Source organism: Diachasmimorpha longicaudata, chromosome 9, assembly GCF_034640455.1.
Source record: "Diachasmimorpha longicaudata isolate KC_UGA_2023 chromosome 9, iyDiaLong2, whole genome shotgun sequence".
NCBI classification, from domain to species: domain Eukaryota; kingdom Metazoa; phylum Arthropoda; class Insecta; order Hymenoptera; family Braconidae; genus Diachasmimorpha; species Diachasmimorpha longicaudata.
In genome coordinates, this window is record NC_087233.1 from 5,665,507 (window position 1) to 5,684,734 (window position 19,228).

General features: G+C 36.6%; 4 protein-coding genes across 10 annotated transcripts; 1 reads left to right on the forward strand and 3 right to left on the reverse strand.

The window, feature by feature from the left end:
- Positions 1 to 318: 318 nt before the first annotated feature.
- On the reverse strand, positions 319 to 4,030 carry LOC135166154 (odorant receptor 4-like). 2 transcript variants are annotated; one of them, XM_064128200.1, is made up of 7 exons: positions 3,749 to 4,030; positions 2,800 to 3,578; positions 2,342 to 2,631; positions 1,567 to 2,153; positions 1,229 to 1,333; positions 878 to 1,036; positions 319 to 591 (listed from the first exon to the last, which is right to left on the reverse strand). In XM_064128200.1, exons 2-7 carry the CDS (start codon positions 2,856 to 2,858, stop codon positions 541 to 543), a joined length of 1,251 nt encoding a protein of 416 aa, XP_063984270.1. In that variant the 5' UTR covers positions 2,859 to 3,578; positions 3,749 to 4,030; the 3' UTR covers positions 319 to 540. The 2 variants fall into 2 exon arrangements, with proteins under 2 accessions (XP_063984270.1, XP_063984269.1); XM_064128199.1 differs by having other exon boundaries at positions 1,567 to 2,168.
- Positions 4,031 to 4,150: 120 nt separating this feature from the next.
- LOC135165756 (uncharacterized) lies at positions 4,151 to 14,826 on the reverse strand. Its single transcript, XM_064127356.1, has 17 exons — positions 14,669 to 14,826; positions 13,805 to 14,021; positions 13,589 to 13,678; positions 12,960 to 13,007; positions 12,835 to 12,882; positions 10,517 to 10,614; positions 10,183 to 10,196; positions 10,062 to 10,073; positions 9,860 to 9,912; positions 9,678 to 9,733; positions 9,405 to 9,499; positions 9,259 to 9,278; positions 9,132 to 9,205; positions 8,954 to 9,019; positions 8,637 to 8,850; positions 8,417 to 8,509; positions 4,151 to 4,884 (listed from the first exon to the last, which is right to left on the reverse strand). Exons 2-17 carry the CDS (start codon positions 14,011 to 14,013, stop codon positions 4,788 to 4,790), a joined length of 1,287 nt encoding a protein of 428 aa, XP_063983426.1. The 5' UTR covers positions 14,014 to 14,021; positions 14,669 to 14,826; the 3' UTR covers positions 4,151 to 4,787.
- Positions 14,827 to 15,030: 204 nt separating this feature from the next.
- LOC135166189 (mediator of RNA polymerase II transcription subunit 18) lies at positions 15,031 to 16,659 on the reverse strand. Of its 2 annotated transcripts, none has more exons than XM_064128258.1 (3): positions 16,537 to 16,659; positions 15,797 to 16,073; positions 15,031 to 15,547 (listed from the first exon to the last, which is right to left on the reverse strand). In XM_064128258.1, the coding sequence occupies exons 2-3, from the start codon at positions 16,000 to 16,002 to the stop codon at positions 15,097 to 15,099; spliced, it is 657 nt and encodes a 218-aa protein (XP_063984328.1). In that variant the 5' UTR covers positions 16,003 to 16,073; positions 16,537 to 16,659; the 3' UTR covers positions 15,031 to 15,096. The 2 variants fall into 2 exon arrangements, with proteins under 2 accessions (XP_063984328.1, XP_063984329.1); XM_064128259.1 differs by lacking the exon at positions 16,537 to 16,659 and adding an exon at positions 16,091 to 16,364 and having other exon boundaries at positions 15,797 to 16,010.
- LOC135166164 (vacuolar protein sorting-associated protein VTA1 homolog) lies at positions 16,536 to 19,162 on the forward strand. Of its 5 annotated transcripts, XM_064128219.1 has the most exons (9): positions 16,536 to 16,676; positions 16,777 to 17,020; positions 17,193 to 17,624; positions 17,836 to 17,898; positions 17,984 to 18,022; positions 18,118 to 18,204; positions 18,305 to 18,328; positions 18,502 to 18,663; positions 18,753 to 19,162. In XM_064128219.1, the coding sequence occupies exons 2-9, from the start codon at positions 16,912 to 16,914 to the stop codon at positions 18,899 to 18,901; spliced, it is 1,065 nt and encodes a 354-aa protein (XP_063984289.1). In that variant the 5' UTR covers positions 16,536 to 16,676; positions 16,777 to 16,911; the 3' UTR covers positions 18,902 to 19,162. The 5 variants fall into 5 exon arrangements, with proteins under 5 accessions (XP_063984289.1, XP_063984290.1, XP_063984291.1 ...); XM_064128220.1 differs by lacking the exon at positions 18,305 to 18,328; XM_064128221.1 differs by lacking the exon at positions 17,984 to 18,022.
- The last annotated feature ends 66 nt before the right edge of the window (positions 19,163 to 19,228 follow it).

Consider the following 19,228-nt stretch of genomic DNA (forward strand, 5'->3'; position numbering starts at 1 on the left):
TGCAGTCTTCATCAATAGTCAAACCAATCGATTTCTTCTTTATACCCTCCGATGTAAGCCAATTACCTCTCTTTCAATTGCAGTAAATCTATGCAAGGGTTCAATGCGAAGGGGAAAAAATATTCAGTCTACTCTGAAAGAAAAGACTGAGAATGTGCGTGAAAAATAGATTGAGAAAATCGCCGGCAATTGCTGGCGTTTCCGCAAGCGCTGAGTTCCTTTTCAATCACTCCATTCAACAGTAAATCTCTTCCACTCGTAATTCCCTCGATCATTATTCCTTTTCCTCGATTTCTCATTTTTTTATCAACGTTTTTATTCTCGAGCCCCTCATATTTTTTACATACACACAGGCAGAAACACTTTTAAACAAATTGCATGCATTTTCGGACATTTAAATCTATGATGGGTCGATCTAACTCGGAAAATAAAAAAGTTCAATTAGAACGACTACAGTACCATCATCAGCAGTTGATTCAGAGTTTTATAATAAAGATTATCCATTAATTTCCCTTCTCACGTGTTCAATGACCTTTATAGTTATGCGACGGTCACCAAAAGAGTGAAAAATGAATACGACGCTCGCAGAATCTGGATCGCAGTAAATTAAATTAAATAAATCTTCCTCAGAAGATGTCCACTGAGAAAAAAAATTAGTTTTACCAATCGTATTTTTTTCCAGCTCCCAAATGTCCGAAATTACCAAAAGATTAATAAATTTATTAATCTACTAAAGGAATTCCATGAAATTGGCTGCATTTTTCTGATTTTTTTTGTATCGCCTCGACATTTAATCATTAAATTCTCATTAGAAAAATATCTGATTAGCAAACTTATATTTTTTCTCCATGGATAATTTTTTATTGACAATGCATACCACTATGAATGTGTCCATTGATACTGAATAGAAATTGATAGCTTTTAACTCCAGACATGTATGTCCACGAACCATCGAAAAAATCAGTAAATATGCAAATCTGAAGTATTGTTCATCTTCCCAGCCAGATTGCCACTGGCTATCAGACAGTGTGAGACTCTGAAAGGAGCAACATCAGTCATCGAAGGACGGATATACCCGTAAGGAGAAATCGTATCGAATTTTCCATGCAAAAAGCTGAGGAAAGTAATTTGCATAAATATGCAAATCTCGTACTCGAAAAAATTCCACAAGAACTTCTGATGGAAAATTTCATACGACTTTTTCACACGTGTACTATTGATATTTTACCTGGTGCAGTAACATATTCCCTATCAGGCACCATGAGAGTAGTTGAGAAAATGCTGTCCCGCAATACATGGCGAACTTAATTAAATTTGCACTCCCTCTGGCGCCCTGAGAGATAATTTATTAATTAATGCGACTACACTGTGATATGAGTTTTCAAGTCTGTGAGATAAATTAGGATTATTCCTCAGTAAAATCGACGGTCTTAATGAAATCAATGAAAATTAATTAAGACCTCGATTTACAATTTGAGAAATAATTTTTCCGACCAAAGTCCAATCTTCTAAATAAACTACAACCAAAAATATAGAAAAATTCCTACTGATCTTAACGTGACTCACCAAAGCGGCTTGAAATCCTGTGAAACATATCATCGAAGAGCTCGCAAATAATTGACAGAACATGCTGGATCCAAATATAACATTGACATTGTTCACGATATTGATGATTCTCTGATGATGTCTTATGCAAATTTTAAAGCGTTTCTCAAAAGAATCATTTGCTTCGTGCACTTCCCTCGGACTGAAAGGAATAAAACAACGAATTTCAGAAACAAGATTCTTTCGTTTTTTCACGGATGAGTGAAAGCCACCACGAGGCCATTTCGTTTGGCAATGGCGATAGTTCGAATCCAAGATTTCTAATTGCAGTGTGATGTATCGACAAATGCTTGTTACAACTCCATCCATACCGAGGATTCCAGCTACACCTGTTGCCACAGCACCTGCTTGAATGGCAAAGGCAATAGTGTGTAGTGGATCGATGGTCGAATCGAATGGATATTTGGCTCTTATTGGGAGACTTCCATTGTCTGTTGGCACTATCGTTATCAGGGCTAGCACCAGGGTACAGCCGATGCCGATGAAGCTGTAGCAGTGGAGTTGATCGTAGAGTGTGGAGACATTGACGAGCATTTGAACTCCTTCATCTGAAATTTTAGGTACTGGGAAAAAAGTTTTTTGAAAAGTACATTTTTATTCGTTTCTTTTGATAGTTTATTCATCTGGGTAGAGATGGCTAGCGACTCTTTATTTAAAATAAAATAGCAAAAGGAAGAAAATTAAATAAATCCGTTTAAGTGGACCGAAGCGTTGGTAATAAATTAAAATAATTCACCTGATGATTTTGCGAGATGGTCGACCGGAGAGTAAATATCGTCAATGAGTTTTATAATTTGTCGACGACGAGTGCAGAATATCATGTGCTTGAAGACGATGACGGATATTCCTGCCAGGAAGCAACCGTCATCTGTGATTATCAGTAAATCTTGAAGATTGCACATTAAATCCCCCAACATTGTTCCAATAAAAATCCAGATCAGTGAGGTCATCATCATGCTGTAGATGGAATAGACGATTTTTTTGATAGTGTGGGAGTCATCGAAAGAGCTCCAAAGGCCGAAAAATCTGCATTTTTTTAAAGTCATTGATGGGAAAAGTGCAAATCCCAATTTTTTATTTCATAGTTAAATCAAATAAAAATTACAGAACGCTCCAAAATTACAGAAAAAAATGCCTGATTGTTTAGAAAATATTTTTATTCGTGTTCATGAACAGAAAGGGAAAAATAGTCACCGCAAGGTAAAGAGTGAAGCCCCGAGCGGATCTCGATGATTCCCCAGAGAATTTCCCATCACTTATATTTATGCAAGCGGATAGTACAATACTGAAGACTCAAAGTTCCTCACAATCGAAAGAAATAAGTTGAGGAGTTTTCTCGGGCTGAATTATTCACAAATCTTTACCGGAGGTGTATTTCCAGTATTCGCAGCAATTTTCTTACAACTCAACAGCAATTTGGAAAATTGAAGCAGAGAATTGGTAGACAGGTGCAGTTTTCCCTGAGTGCGATGTAAGGCACAAGATCTCACTTCAGTATTATAATGTACCTGAGCCCATGACGAAGAGAAATATTCAATGAAAATTACGTATCTGTTACGTAAACCCGGGGCGCAATGACAATATTGCGCAGTAAAAAAATCGCTGTGAAATTAATAACAGATTTTATATTTTTTATTGAAAAAAATCGTGGTGTGCTATTTATTTCGGGAATTATCAAATTTTTATTTCATGATTTAGTTTATTAATCTTTTTCATCGTTGTACATCACAGTTGCCATCAGGGGGTGAGAACGTTGTCAATTGGTATCGAAATGAAATTTTACTATTGTACTTTTTATAATAAAACCAGTTTAGAGATTTTTATTTTGTTAGTACAAAGTGCTTATTAATGTTCGATATTCGCCACATGAAGAGCATCTTCAAGGTGTTGAGAGATAAAATAAAAGACAATTGGTTAAAGGACCATAGCGTTTCTACCCGCCTTCATAATACTATCCAGTTTCCCTGCAGGACCTGCAAGGAAATGGAAAATATTTTTTTTTTCAAATTCCTGATTCATCAAAATAGTTTGATAATATATTATAATACGTTATAAAAATTATATAATATAAAATATATAATAATAATAAATTTTCCACTATGAATGTAGTCAACTTAACTAAATAAATGGGAGAATTTCATACTTGGCTCAGGAACAGGTGAACCCGTCACACAGATTGTCAGATACAACAGGACCAGGCAAATTATAAAATACGAATTCCACATGTTGACTTACAGTATTTCCCTCACTTTGACAATTGCAAAAATTCTTATAGTGACTGTTGCACGAATGAAAATCGCAGTTGTATTTTTTCGTTTTATACAAGCCGAAGCTTCTGAACAATTCGCCGCATCGGTCAAAATAGTATCGCTGTTCATTATTCTGAAAGTTGAAGTTACAGGCGTCAACTCCAACGCATTATTGTCTCCTTTGTTATACATGTTTATTATCCACGTTTTCTGTGTAAACCTGGACAATATAATAATCATAATTTCAGAGGATTATCGTCGGAGGAAAATTAAGTGACAGGAAGACACCAAAAACATATGTGTTACAGATTTATTTCCAATCTTAAATCGATAAAAAGTACAAAATAATTAATAGAACGTAAAACAATATTGTTTCATGTAATTGAACATGATTAGCCTCCTGAATTCTCCACAAAAATCAACCAAAAGTAACCACCGATTGGTTGATCGGGTAAATAAAAATGATCGATGAATCTTTCATTGGTGCAGACATTACAATTCCCTGTGAAAAATTATTTCCCATCTGCTATCGAATTTCTTCGATCTCAATACGACAAAAAAAAGGCTTTTAACTGAAGTCAAGTGATGCACGATTAAAGTCACACGAGTCTAACGACTAATTCACAAAATTTTATCACGTGTCAATAACAAAAGCTAGTTCCGAACCTTCATTTTCACAATATCTCCTTGAATTCAATAAATTTCGTTCGTTCAATCTCATTAATCTCTAACCACTGTGACAGCATTTTATGTACAAATAAAACAATATCAATCAGATGTTAAACTCCTCCTAGAATTCATCGAGATCTTCTTTGTCGTCAGTTAACTGCAATTAATTTTCAAGAAATACAGGGTTAATTGAATCGGTCGATTGATCGTCACTTCGACATTGCAAAGTTCGAGGGCATTTTTTTTGTGAACTTTTTTTTTTAATTATCTGTACCGTCTATCACGTGAGTCTGAGCGAGAGCGACGGTCTCGGCTGCGGCTGCGAGTCAGAGATCTTCTGCGTGGACTGCGTGAACGAGACCTAAAAAATTTCAAAGAACTGTATAACTCGGTCTCCAAAAATACAACAAAAGTTATTATTTCACTCTTCTGTTGTGTCTCATTACAGACAAGTGGGGCTCATCGAAGATGAAAATTCATGGAGTCATTCTGATGAGATAAAACCGCAGACTGACTGCCAACAAGATACAACAGAATAAAGCTCACGTGAGTGCCACAAATATTTAATAAATCATCACGAAGACGGATTGAATTACAACAAAATTCACTAAATCCTAGTCCTAATAATCTGGGGTAAATAACTATTAGAAGTAATGACAACAATACGTATTGAGATATCACCAATAAATCAATGAAAATAGAAAGTGAATAAAAATTAGAATAAATTAAATGTTGAAAAAACTAAATTTCAGTTGATTCAACAGTAGAGGGATAAACATTAGTTCATGATCATTAATTGTCGTCTCGTCTTCGTGGAGAACAACTTCTTGAAATAATTTTAAAGATTTATTTATGAAGTGAGTTATGAAGACAATCGAATACTTAAGGGATTTATGGCGCCCTCCCAGAGAACAAAACTATTTAAGAACTTGATGATTATTTTGGAAAGTTTTTTGAACAAATTTTTTAAACAAAAGGCTTCCATTACCCCTCAACAAAACGTGAACGAATCTTCCACGTTCCCTCGACTGCTGAATTCCCGATAAAACTCAACATCTTCATGAAACCATAGGAATTCCATTCACATAAGAATGCAGATATTAGACATTAACAATAAAATCTGCGTTATTTCCTTTCGCTGATGATTTTAGTAATAAAATATCACCTTTACTTTCTTCTCACCCACTAATAAAATGAATAATGAAAAAATCATTAGCGAAGAGGAGCACAACACACCGAATAAACAATAAATACCAAAGAAAAAACTAATAAATAATAATAAAAAACATTTGAAAATCGATGAAAATACCAGACAACTGTGAACATGTGGTGGTGGTTGGTGGTGGTGGTACTTGGTTGGGTGGTGGGATGGTTGTGTAGGTGATTCATTTTGGCTTTGCTCGATCGAAGAGAAGTGGCGGTCGCATATTGGTTCAGCTAAGTTAAACTGTGATGGTTGACGAGGTAGTAGCAGTAGTAGAAGTTGGGAGACGATAGCGCGTCGTAATTGTATTACTATCGAGGTATTTCGTTTATGTTTTTTTTCTTTTGCTAGAATTATTATTGTTTAATATCATATTTCGCGTTGAGGCTGATATATCGATGGGTAACGATGAACTCCTAGATGGGCCTAGAAGATTGCTGATAGAGCGGAGTAGATATTTGAAGGGCAACTGACGGTACCGACGGACAGCAACGGGCTGTCAATGTGACGGACGACTTGGCTCCTAGTGGTGATTCTGGTTGGTGACTGATGGTGAACTTGGTTGGGAGGTTAGTGGGCAGGCAGGCTATATATATATTTTTTTTTCTGTTTTGATTGCAAGACTTTTTCGATATTTATGGATCTATATATTTTTTTTTTGTTCACGGTGGCTGTAGTAGTAGTAGTAGCAGTAGTAGTAGTAGTAGTAGTAGTGGCGGGGAGACGAGCAGAGCTAGGAGCTGACACTGGTAGAATCTGCAAACGTCAGGTTTACCAATATAACTAATATACGTTATACTCCTTGCCACTATTTCGCAAAATGATATTATATTTTTTATCCTCTTTCATTTATTTGATTGTTTTTTTTATTGTCAGTTGCTATTTGGTGATCATTGCTGTTATCCTAGACTGCCCACTCTAATGCTTTATGAAACACGTACGAAAGTATTTCATGGAAAAATCCAGCGAATTTGATGGATCATTTCTGATGAAAAAAAACCTGCGGTCTACCGTTCGTTTTTTAATAATTTTTTTTTACTTGACAACATTCGATAGAAGAGATCAATTTCGATAGAATTCAACCTCTTCTATAGAGGTGAAATTCTCCAATTTTTCTTGATCGATTTTCCCAGCAGAAAAAAATTACTAAAAATGAAAACTAGAAAAATTCCTCAAATTCCTTGGAATGTTTTTATCGAGGACGTCTGAGACAGGGGCGGACAAGACAAAACTCTGCTGAGTCTTCCTAGAAAAAAATTTTGTGAGACCCAAACGTACGGAATTCTCCAACACAATCGACCCATCGAATCCGCTGAATTTATTCATAAAAATTTAACGTGCGTGGAGATAAATAATACTACAGTCTGGTCGACTTAATTCTAGTAATTGTCCTGATTTCTTTCTCTTCAATTTTAATTGCCAACAAAATCATGTAATTCACAATATGAAAAAATGGACAACTCAAAGAAATTATGTGACTGCAGTAGTGAAGTGATAAAACCACAGATATTTCTATGCCGTTCTGTAGAAAAGTTCGTATAAAAATATTCAATTGATTTTGACTTTTTCCCTCTAAACTTCCACCAACAAAATCGCATGTTAGACTAGAGTAAAATCGAATAATCTCATTTCACCACTTCCCTGCTGCATTTTTTATTAAAATAAAAGTAAAAATAACGAATAATAATTATAGTGCACACACTACTTTCGTCTTCCATCTAATACGATAAATTCAAACCATTTTTGTCTCGAAATAAAGATATCAGTTCTCTTATGCTCAACCGCCCATTGAGTAATCAACATAATTAACACGTGACATTCTTTATATACCGATGACAGCTGTACACTCCATTGTAATTATGTTATTGCGTAAATTAGTGGTTTTGGCGTGCAATTATACATTTTCAACGAAGCATTGTACGTACACACGTACGTGGAGGGGAAATGTTCACCTGGAAATCTTTAAAAAATTTACCCATTTCAGTAATTAATTTTAATTACCTGGTGTCGCGGTCGATAAGCGAATGCCTTCCACTCAGCGATGTCGATCTAGGAAAGCAAAAAAGGGTAAACAGGGACATTACGAGGACTTTGTTCGCTACCTCAGGCAATCACTCCCCGGGGGAATTAATATTAATCTCCTTACCTGTTGTATCGACCCACAGATCTCCGGGGATTTCGAGATGTGGACCTATACAGGTTTTAAAGAAATTTCGAGACCAAGTGTGAGGAGAGGTGGAGGAGATAAATTATTTGCTGGGATTTGTGATGGCAAGGGCTGTCCTTTGAGGGTGGATTCAGCAGTGAAATGATAAAAACTTCTCTATGAATATTCTCCACACTTAAAGTCCATCCCGATAACAGATTTATCGCATTCATAAAATTTATAAGCAGGATTGTTGTCAAGGAGGACAGGCACCTCTGAATTTTACTGTTCTATCACTTCACAGTTCAATTAATATCTTGTTAGTGACTGAGTAATCTACATGAGTTTTAATTCAGCTTATCGGTCGTATAAAGAATGTCCATTAAAATCAGTGCTAAATCGTCTAGCCGTGCATTTTCAATTTAATGTAAATCACGAATATCTCGACAATACCTGCTTGAACGAAGCTTACGAACTCTTTTATTTGGTCGCTTGGCTGGCTGGAAACGTCAAGTATCGTGGAAATTTATTAGTTTTACTGACCTTGAGTATCTGGGACCGGGACGACGTCCACCACCACCGCGACGACTACGACCTGACGACATTTCTACTCTCACTCGTGTACCACAGCATCGTCTGAAGGAAAAAGAAGACTGATTATTGTGATGAAGAACGAAAAAATCTCCAAGTACTTCATGATCCCCCAAAATTCACTCAACGATTATGCAAATCTGATTTCTAACCTATCAAAATTGTCACTCACTTTCCATGGAGTCCTCTAACAGCGTCCTCAGCATCTCTTGGATCCTCAAATTCAACGAATGCAAACCCTGGGGGATTTCTGGCTACCCAAACGTTCCTCAATGGTCCGTACTGACTGAATGCATTTTCAATCTCGTGTTTACTTGCACTACTTCCAAGATTACCGACGTAGACTTTGCAGGACAAATCCCATTCACGATAGCGTGACATTGTGACTCAGGATCTGGCAAAACACGAAGTTCCCATTGAGAAATCATTCGACAAAAACACCTTCACCAAGAACCGACACGTTCTATCCATTCAAATACAAAATTTCACTCCTTTGTTGTGACTGTTCGTTCAAGAATGAAAACAAAATGTGGAAAATGTTCACTCCTTTGTTGTCTTTTGATCAAAAAATTGGGGGAGGAAGGAAACTAAAAAATGGACTTCTATGAGAAGGAAGAAACCAAAAGGGCGTGAATAAATCAACGATCTCACTGCAGTGTACACTAACCCACGCTAGTCACTAATTTAACGAACGTCGTTTTCCCCCGAGTGATCATCCATTCAACCAAAAATCGGAGTGAACTAAATTTTAATCCTTCAAATCAATTTGAAAGAGAGTAGCACTGCAAACTTACCTCTTTGAAACAACAATAAACTCGTTATTCAATGAATGGAAGTGTCAGTTAACACTGTCGAGTAACGTCTATGTCAGTACACCGCACACGTAGAAATGCGACAAAATGGTGGCCAATGGCAGAGCGTTCCCTCGCAACACTTTTACCACCTTCTGTTCCCTTTTCCCCCACTCCATAGTAGGATTATTAAAGGTGGCAACTGCGCAGTGAAAATTCAGATGTCGTGATGTCACCCCCCACCCTTTTATAATTATTTTTATTTTTTTGGAAAAATGTAGGGAGAAATAAGAACTGGAAATAAATTTTTTTTTCGGTCGTGGTGAACATTCTCGTTATTCTGGGTTGGCATTGCCTTAAATTAATTTAATTAGTAAAGAAAAATGAATTGCGTAGACACACATTAAGATATATATATATACTGAATTTATTTAAATTCTCCAGATGATTATTACAGTATAAAATAAGAATTACAGCACTGAACATCATTATTTCTTTCATTATTGTACCTGTTCACTCAAACTTGTCCTCGATGTGTCAATCATTGTTCACCAATTAATAGAGAAAACTCGAAACAGTTTATTCGATTTTCCCATCGATTTACTCGTTCAAATGGAGCGGAATTCCCCGGGTATATTCACACTTACTCTTACAAATCTATAGTATTAATCTAAATTGAAAAGAAATGGGTAACATGTAGCCGTTCTATCTCATCGATTAAATCGTGGTTCGACGAATAATAGTCGCATAACTCCTTTCAACGAAGAGGACAAAATTCACGTGTAAAAAGTATTTAAATTAATTACATTAATCGCTAACTGTCAGGATTATGCATGTAAAATTAGTGCATACACAGTGAAATGTAATTATGTTCTTCAATCCTTTTTCATTTCTTCATCGTGTTAAGTCCCATTGCGATTCCCGTACGGTGTAGCACTTAACTGAAAATGTAATTAATAATTAATGAATTAAAGCAAAGATGGGACAGAGTTCTAAAAAGGAAGAGACAAAAATTAAACTGAGGGTAGAACAAAATGTCATTCACTTTTTCATAGAATAAAAAATAATCCTTATCCTCATTCAAAATAATTTTAAAAATTCACTAAAAAAAAATAATAAGTTTTTCAACAATTCTCAAATTGTTTTTGAATCCTGATATTTCATTCTCCCCGTAAAAATTCCCTCCATGGAGGCCAGTAAAAAAAATAAAACATCATACCGTCTAAATCATCAAAAACTCGACTGGAATTGATTTTTTTTTAATATCTGTACCGTCTGTCCCGTGAGTCAGAGCGTGAGCGACGATCTCGGCTCCGGCTGCGGGTCAGGGACCTCCTGCGTGGGCTACGGGAACGTGACCTAAAATTTAACAAAGAAACTGAGGTTTATTATTTCCAATATTCATAACGAATGCTGACATTGTTTTTGTCCTGCCCTATCGTGTTTCCCTCTCCAAAACCACCATTTCTCATTCCTCTCCTAATTATTGAATGACGAAATGAGGAAGAAGAAACACGATTGACGACAGTCAAATTGAGATAGTTCATACACGACAGTGTGGTAATCGATTTAGGACTAATTCCTATTTGTTCCTAAAGGGTTATAGTTAAAAATCAGTTGGACGTTATTATTCGTCGATAATACCTCACCAGAAAATCGAAACCAACCAACAACTAGAGGGTCTGAATAAAATATTTTTCAAATCAAATAACCAAAAACGAGAAAGTTAATGATGAGGAAAAAATTAAATTCTCAAATTTGGTTTTACTTTCAAAATAATAATTTGCTGTTCAGTTAAAGGGTGGAAATCTTCTGAGCTGATGAGTATTCTTGGAACTGTCGTCAGAAATAAAATCTTCAAATGAAATGCCATTGAGATAGTCCAAGTATTTTACTGATGAATGAATTTATCTATTAATTATTCTCGATAAAAAAAAATTTACAAACACCTCTTGGTAAAACAAAATCAATTCTTCCAATAAAAATTTTCAAAGGCCCCATACTAACTCATAGTTCATCCCCATAAGCTCAGAAAAATTCTCAAACTAAAAAAAAAATAAAAAAGAATAATAAAATAATAAAAATTTTTGAAAATCAGTGGAAATACCAGACAACTGTGAACATGTGGTGGTTGGTGGTGGTGGTTGGGTGGTGGGATGGTTGTGTAGGTGATCATATTGGCATTGCTCGATGGAAGAGAAGAGTGGCAGTCGCATATTGTTCAGCTAATATAAACTGTGATGGTTGAGACGAGTAGTAGCAGTAGAAGTTGGGAGACGGACGCGTTGATCATGTTTTTTGTATATTTTTTTTTTAAATCGAGGATTGATCGATAATCGCGCTGTGGCTGATTTGCAAGACGGTTACGATGAACTCCTAGGTGGCCTAGAAGATTGTTGGTAGCCAGTGACGTTGTTATCAGTGATATCAGTGGCATTTATAACTCTAGTTTTATGGTCAAGACTAACTGGGCTCACTGACGACGAGCACTAACTGTCAATGTGACGGACGAGTTGGCTCCTATTCGGTGATTCTGGTTGGTGACTGATGAAGTTGGTTGGGAGGTTAGTGGGCAGGCAGGCTATATTTTTTTTCGATTTTTTTTTGCGAGACTTTTTCGATATTTATGGACATGAATTTTTTTTTTGTTCACGGTGGCTGTAGTAGTAGTAGCAGTAGTAGTAGTAGTAGTAGTAGTGGCGGGGAGACGAGCAGAGCTAGGAGTTGACACTGGTAGAATCTGCAAACGTCAGGTTTACCAATATAACTATCAAATGTTATCAGACTCCTGGCCACTATACGCAAGAATTAGTTCATATTTTGTTGGAAAAATTAATCGTTTTACAGGCAATTACTGTTATCTCTTTTCATTAAAATTTCAGGCAAACGAAGGGCATGATTTCCCCCGAATTTGATTTGTTTCCAAAAAAATAATTATGAGTTCGGTAAATTGTGAATACTCTGATTTTTTTTATCTGATAATATAGAGTGGCATCACTTATTTTTATTCTGGTAAATGAATAACTCCTATCGATTCTGTGATGAATCAAACAGATGTCTCTTGTAAAAAATAGCGACACTATTTAAATTGAATTTTTCTCAATCGAAAACGAATATAAACGAATAATGATAAGACACCTCCAAGCATCGAGAGGACAATGTCAACTGAAAATAAATTCATCGGTATCATAAAAAATTATAAATCAAACAGTGAATTCTGATAATGATGTAGCTAATGCATGAATGCCATGTGCTCTGGTTCCATAAATTATTACAGATGAAGTGCATAAAGCATCATTAATACTTGGTGATGTGCACTGACAGCTCCATAAGGAGAAGAAATTATTTCAGTGAAAATAACGTCGACTTCACTCACTCCCAAAAATAAAATGAATTATCAAAAATTTTTTGTACATAAAAATTACCCCAATTCTACTTGATACATCATTGTGAGTTACTAGTAACAGTACATACTCATTTTCACAAGCTGACAGGACATTTCGATAAAACGATGCTGAAATATCGAGGCTAAAGTGACGAAAATAATTTTTTGACTGAATAATGGAAAGAGAACGTTACCTGGAGTAGCGATTCACCGGAGACCTCTTCGGGCTTTTTGATAAGGATCTAAAGAATTATTGAAGAAACAGAGGGTCAATTATTAAGTTACATTTTTTTATCGAATTCAAATGAATTGTATTTACCTGGGATATCGACCGATTGATTTTCTTCGTGGGCTGCGGGATCGGGATCTGGAAAAAAATAAATTTAAAAAATCAATCACCAGGACAATTTTAATCATGAGCAGATGAACAAAACGATAATGAAAGATATTAATTAATTCCTCGACTTCCGGTTTTCTTGGAAGTGGAGAAATAATAATAATCATTCGACAATGGAGTGAAGATTTATCTACGAATAAACGTCTCACAGTAGGAGAAATATCCAGCGGGTTCAAGCTATTTTTATCATTCTATTGATCAAGTGAAACGAGATCGACAGCCGGTGAATAAAAAATATTCCTGGACAATCGAAAGCTGAATAATTATCAGGAATGACCTCGATGGAGGCAGTTACTCTGTCCCGAGATAAAGATTAACTTTTCAAACGTGAAATTCAATTTTATCTTTTATGGAGTTTCAACTATATTGTTTCCTTTACTCGAGTACTAAATTTAGGTAATAAAGATAATTTAATCGTGTAAATATCCGGCCTCATCGTAAAATAGCGCGAACGAGCTCGTTATAATGAAATAAAAGAAATGAAGATGGGAAGAGAATGATAGTTCGACGTTATTATAAGTAATAAAAAAATTGATAAACAGGACTTTCACCTGGAGTACCTAGGACCACCACGGCGTCCACCACCTCGACGACTGCGACCTGACGACATCTCGACTCTCACACGGGTTCCACAGCAACGTCTGAGAATGGGCCAAATATTATCATATAATTAAATTGTTTTAATTTATATTAATAGTTATGTTGATATCGACTTTTCCCTTAGAAATCAGGTCAATTAAAATTTTTAATACAAATAAATTACTCACGTTCCGTGCAGTCCTCTGACGGCGTCCTCGGCATCTCTGGGGTCTTCAAACTCAACAAATGCAAATCCCGGTGGATTTCTAGCTACCCAGACATTCCTCAGAGGCCCATATTTACTGAACACATTCTCAATTTCATGTTTACTGGCACTACTCCCCAAATCGCCCACATAGACCTTGCAGGAGAGCTCCCACTCGCGGTAACGCGACATGCTTCAATCTGCAATGAAATTATAATGTTTTATTGTCAGGTTTCCTTCAAGAGAAACTATTTTGATGAGTTCAAAGTCCCGGTTTCACTTAAATTTCACAGAATTTCTTGGATCAGTTTTACACTTTGATTAGGAATCAATTAGAAATCTAATTTTAATACAATTGTTCAATAAAAAAATGCAAATCCATCAAATTTTTAGTGATATCCAAAAATCAAACCAAAATTCACTCCCTCCACCTTTGCTCAAATTAATAATAAACATTCAATAATAATGTGATTCTGGTGCGGCTTCGTTCGACACTGTTGATTCATTTTTTCATGAGTGCTGATTGTTATGGAGAAAGTGAGAGGCTATTCCGCCATTGTCAGGGAACGGGGATGGGAATAATTCTTATCTAAAAGTTTGACGTCATCTCCCAAGGGTCTGACAACGATCTCGACGATCATTTTAACTCAAATTGAGATTAGAAATATGAATTGAGCTCGTACTACGAGTATTTCTATTTTTGGGGAGTTTTTTCTTCGACAGTGAAATGAATAACAATGTGTGCTCCAAAGATATATCAGCGTAGTTCCCCCTTTCTCCAGGATTCCCCTCATTAATTATCAAATATGATGTAACGAATCGAAGAACTTTCCACTTTTTTACTTACCTAACGATATATAAACAGTAATTGCCAATTTTTTTTGCGAACTGCACCAACAATCTCAACAAATGCTCTCAATGTGGGCGACGAATACAAAATGGCACCTTCTCCCACTCTCAGACGAGCTCAAAAGCGACATTCGTCGATACGACGCCATGAAAACGTGGCAACACCGCAATTCTCTTGGCACTCGAAGCGGGAACTTTGAATACTGATGATTCTATCATAAAATAATTGTAAAAAATTTTCGTGACAAGAATTTGCTCAGATTTTATTTCCAGTATTTTATTTTTCTCAAAATCCGGCCATTTTGAAAATTTATTCACCTAGATGGCCTCCAAAAATATATAAAAATGCATAAATATTAATTGTCTCATAAAACAACTCCTTTAATTTCCATTAACCACTCGATAATTATCTCTACAAAATTAAATTCAATGTGCAAGTCTTTTATAATCAATTTTCTCCAACTGCACGAGAGGCTTGAGCTGCTCCGCAAATATCCTCATGTCCTCAGCGATGGCATCCTGTCCACTGGGAGCGAGAACACTCAGTTCCACCAGGTAACTCTGGGAAATGGCCTCAACCTGCTCCGGCAATTTTCCTTGTCCCATTTTGAAGATCTTGGACACTGTGATCTTCATTCTTCCTTTACGAAACATGTACCCACGGAGGATGTACTCAAAGTCGAGTCTGCATCCCAGTTCTGTGAGAAAATCGACGACAGTGTTGCTGGTACCGATGTCAATGCTGCTGCGAACTATCGTGGGTCGAGATTTATCACCCAGTTCAGGCTGTCCAATGTACCTCAGTTGCCAGGGCATGTCCGTGCAGTCCAGGGCTCGACGAACACGAAGGAGCAGGGGTTGCTCTGGGGGTGGGCCTCTGAGGGAAAATAATTATGAAGAGGTCGTGAATTATTGAATAAATAAATGAAATACGATGGATTAGTAATAATATCGCACTTAAATATTGTAACTGGCTGTTCATTCATTTATTCATCTACATTGACTTGAATAAAGAAATTAATTAATAGATCGCCCATCAACCGATAAATAAGTCAATAAATCTCATTAAAAGTCTTTCAAGATACCACTCAAGTCTCGATATATTATTAAAACAATGAAAATTTACTTTCTGATGCTGAAACACATTTCGTGATCGTGAAAGCCTTCAGGACCGCTGTCGACGTTATCACAAAGTCCTCGAAGACGTTGGAGCAGAATCTCCACAGCGCTGTCCAGCACCGAACCCTGGAGCAGGTACTCTTGATTCGGTATAATATTCGATTTCAGGGCTTGTGTGAGGTTGTCAATCGCATTGCTCGTCGGTGCCCCCATTTTTTCACCTCAAAACACCAACACAAATGTCTAAAAACCCGCTCCAAACTGAGTAAAGTTTAAGGTTAACTCTGGAATAAATAGAAACCTCTAAGTCAGAGTCCAATCCAGTCGTTGAAATTAACTACACCTCTTCACAATTCCACTAATTAATTAATACTATTATTAATTAAACGTATACATTGAGCGATTTGTGAATTAATTGGAGATTAGCAGAAGTACTTCAATGTTTGTTTACATCGACTGCTCAAGAAGAACAATGTCCACCCCAATGTACGTAGATGGTGAGGGGTTGCAAATGGAAAAACTAATTGATGTACGTGATTGTACATCGTTAGTACATCATTGTAAATATGTTAATTTTGTTTGTAGCCCCGTGGAAAATTTGTTCATACCCTAATCATCGAATACAATCAAATAAAAATAGTAATTACCCCCCCCCCCCCCGATGTATTATTGATGGTGGCGCTTTTCACCTCCAGGGCGAACAAGTACTGTAAAAAAATAGAGTATGTTTTGTAGCTTCCACAATACCTCTCTGTATCATACTTTGTCAGTGGTTATGTGACAAACAACATGGCAGAATGACCTTGGGTTTGAGCCCGAAACTCTCCCCTATTTTCTTTGTAAAAATCTAAAGATGAATGAAGAATATTCTCTTCCACTGTATGCAGGTACAGTAGAACCAAAAATTTATGATTCCTTCGGTCTGACCATTGTCCATAACCTCCCATGAAAAAGAGACCAAACTATTTTGCTCATGTTGTTATCTAGTAACCGGAAAGTAAGGTTAGACATCTACAGTTGATGCCGTCATCGATTCCTCCAAAGAGATTCTTTCATACGTAGATAGGCCTTGAACACCTAAAGTGTCGTTCCATAGTAGAAAACTGAGTATTACCAGCCAGGATGCCGGCCCCAGAATTACCAGACCTGCCACCGAGCTTCAAGAGCATTCAGCCCTACTTGAAGATCGCAAACGAACATGATCAACGTGATTCGGTTGTCAGTTACTGGGGTATGTCAATATGATGTTGAATTGCACGAATAACCTCATTATTTCGATCAACATAGTTGTCTAATTAAATAAGACAATTACGATAAATTCCATCTGACTTTGAGGTCTGACATAAATACTTTAACATTGAAAAGCAAATGGAGAAATTTCACCTGTTATTCGTAACTTATAGCCCGTCTCTACGCCCTGCAAACAGCTATGAAACTCGGTGCAAAGGGCCCAGAAGAGCGTAATTTTCTAATCAAACTCATGGACTGGCTTGAAGTCATGAAAAAAGAGCAACACGAGAATGAGGCCATAACTAACGAGGTTGCTGCACAGGCACATTTGGAAAATTGGGCACTTAAACTATTCCTGTTTGCTGACAAGAACGATCGTGCCAGTAATTTCACCAAAAACGTTATACAGAGTTTTTACACAGCTGGACTGCTGTACGATGTGCTGACAACATTTGGGGAACTGAGTGACGAAGCAGCACAGAATAGAAAATATGCAAAATGGAAGGCTGCTTACATTCATAATTGTTTGAAGAACGGAGAGACTCCAGTGCCAGGTCCTGTCAACTCCGAAAAAGATGACACCGAGGAAGCCCCTCCAAAACCAGGTGAGGCACTATCTTTTATTCTGTTGGATGTGAGGTATTTAGACTCTAGAAACGTTAGACCCCGGATTCGTCTGCAACCTCTCACTTTCCAATTTATGAATATCAAAGAGAAAGAGGCGTAACAATAGATTTTTTAATGCTGTAATGAGACGATATTATTTTGTCATCCATTTGCATTTATTCTATACGTTATAAATATCTATCTATGTAGATGAAGAATGTGATAACTCTGAGGATGATAATGAAGTGGAAAAACTGGAGGAAAATCCAGCAGGTAAAGAAAATTGATTAATTAAATAATTTCCATGACAATCTTATGATTAACGTTGGGGGTTTTTGCAATGAATTCTTCCTGGAAGCCGGACCCGAGGGTTCTGATGCTCCCGAGAACACACCAGGTAAACCAAGTACCGTTCGATAGATCGTTTTTAGATTCAATTATCAACTCTGGGTGTAAAAATTTTTAATTCAATGAATGATAATAAATCGTTAGACGAAAAGGACGATGCTGAAGCAGAGTTGGAATCCAAAGGGGAAACCCCTGAGGTCGAGGAGGAAGTCAACGAACCTCGGCCACCTGGTAATTTTGCCACCTGGTTCTTTTCAGTAGCTGAATACACTAGTTCACATAGTTAGGCTTTACGATGTAATTAATTCACTAACGCCATTTCTCTTCTTAGCATCCGATAATGAAGACGATGAAGGTACTTAGTTGCTGGTGATCATTCATCTCAATGTCCGTTCGTTTTACGCACAGTTACGCTTTTACATTCTCGTGGCTTTAATTACCTAATTTCTATTTATATAATGATCATCGTGGGTAAAGATTGGTGTTCAATTCTGGTTTACTGACGGAATTTTTATTTTTATTTTTCAGCCGAGCCATCTCAACCTACACCGCCACCTCGTGCCGACCCTTACGGGTTCCCGTCACCTCCAGTGGCTACGAATCCTCCTTCGACTCCTCAACCTTACAATCCTCCGTCGACTCCCATCGCCACGAATCCCTCGACTAATTATTCGTCTACATTAACTGCTGGTGAGTTTTACTGCTGTCATGAATTAATCAACGATTTAATGATTGATATTCGTCTTTAGAAAACTCAAAATAAATCGCTTTCTGTTTAGGTGACATTACTTTGTCCGCAGAACAAATGACAAAAGTTCACAAATATATCAAATGGGCTGGTAGTGCAGTAAATTATGACGATGTTCCAACAGCGGTGCAAAACCTTCAGAAGGCCCTCCATTTGTTAACAACAGGACAAGATTCTTGAATAATTTATGAGGTATATTCTACTCTGTGCACTTATTCGTTTATACTGCAAAAATCTAGATTATTACTAATATCTATGAAAAAAAGACCGGATAACAAATGATTGGCGTACTCGCGTTCCAAATGGAGACATTAGAAAACTTTATAATTGTAATTTGGCCTATTTTTTTATGAAGTCGCAACTACGTCTCTCCATCATAGAAATGCTTGTAAATAATTGAACAATATAATAATATAAATTAATTGCTAGCAGAAATAAAAACTGAATGTGGTCATTTCTTACCTTTTATTATCAACCATGAACCTGGGTTCATAATCGTTATGAACA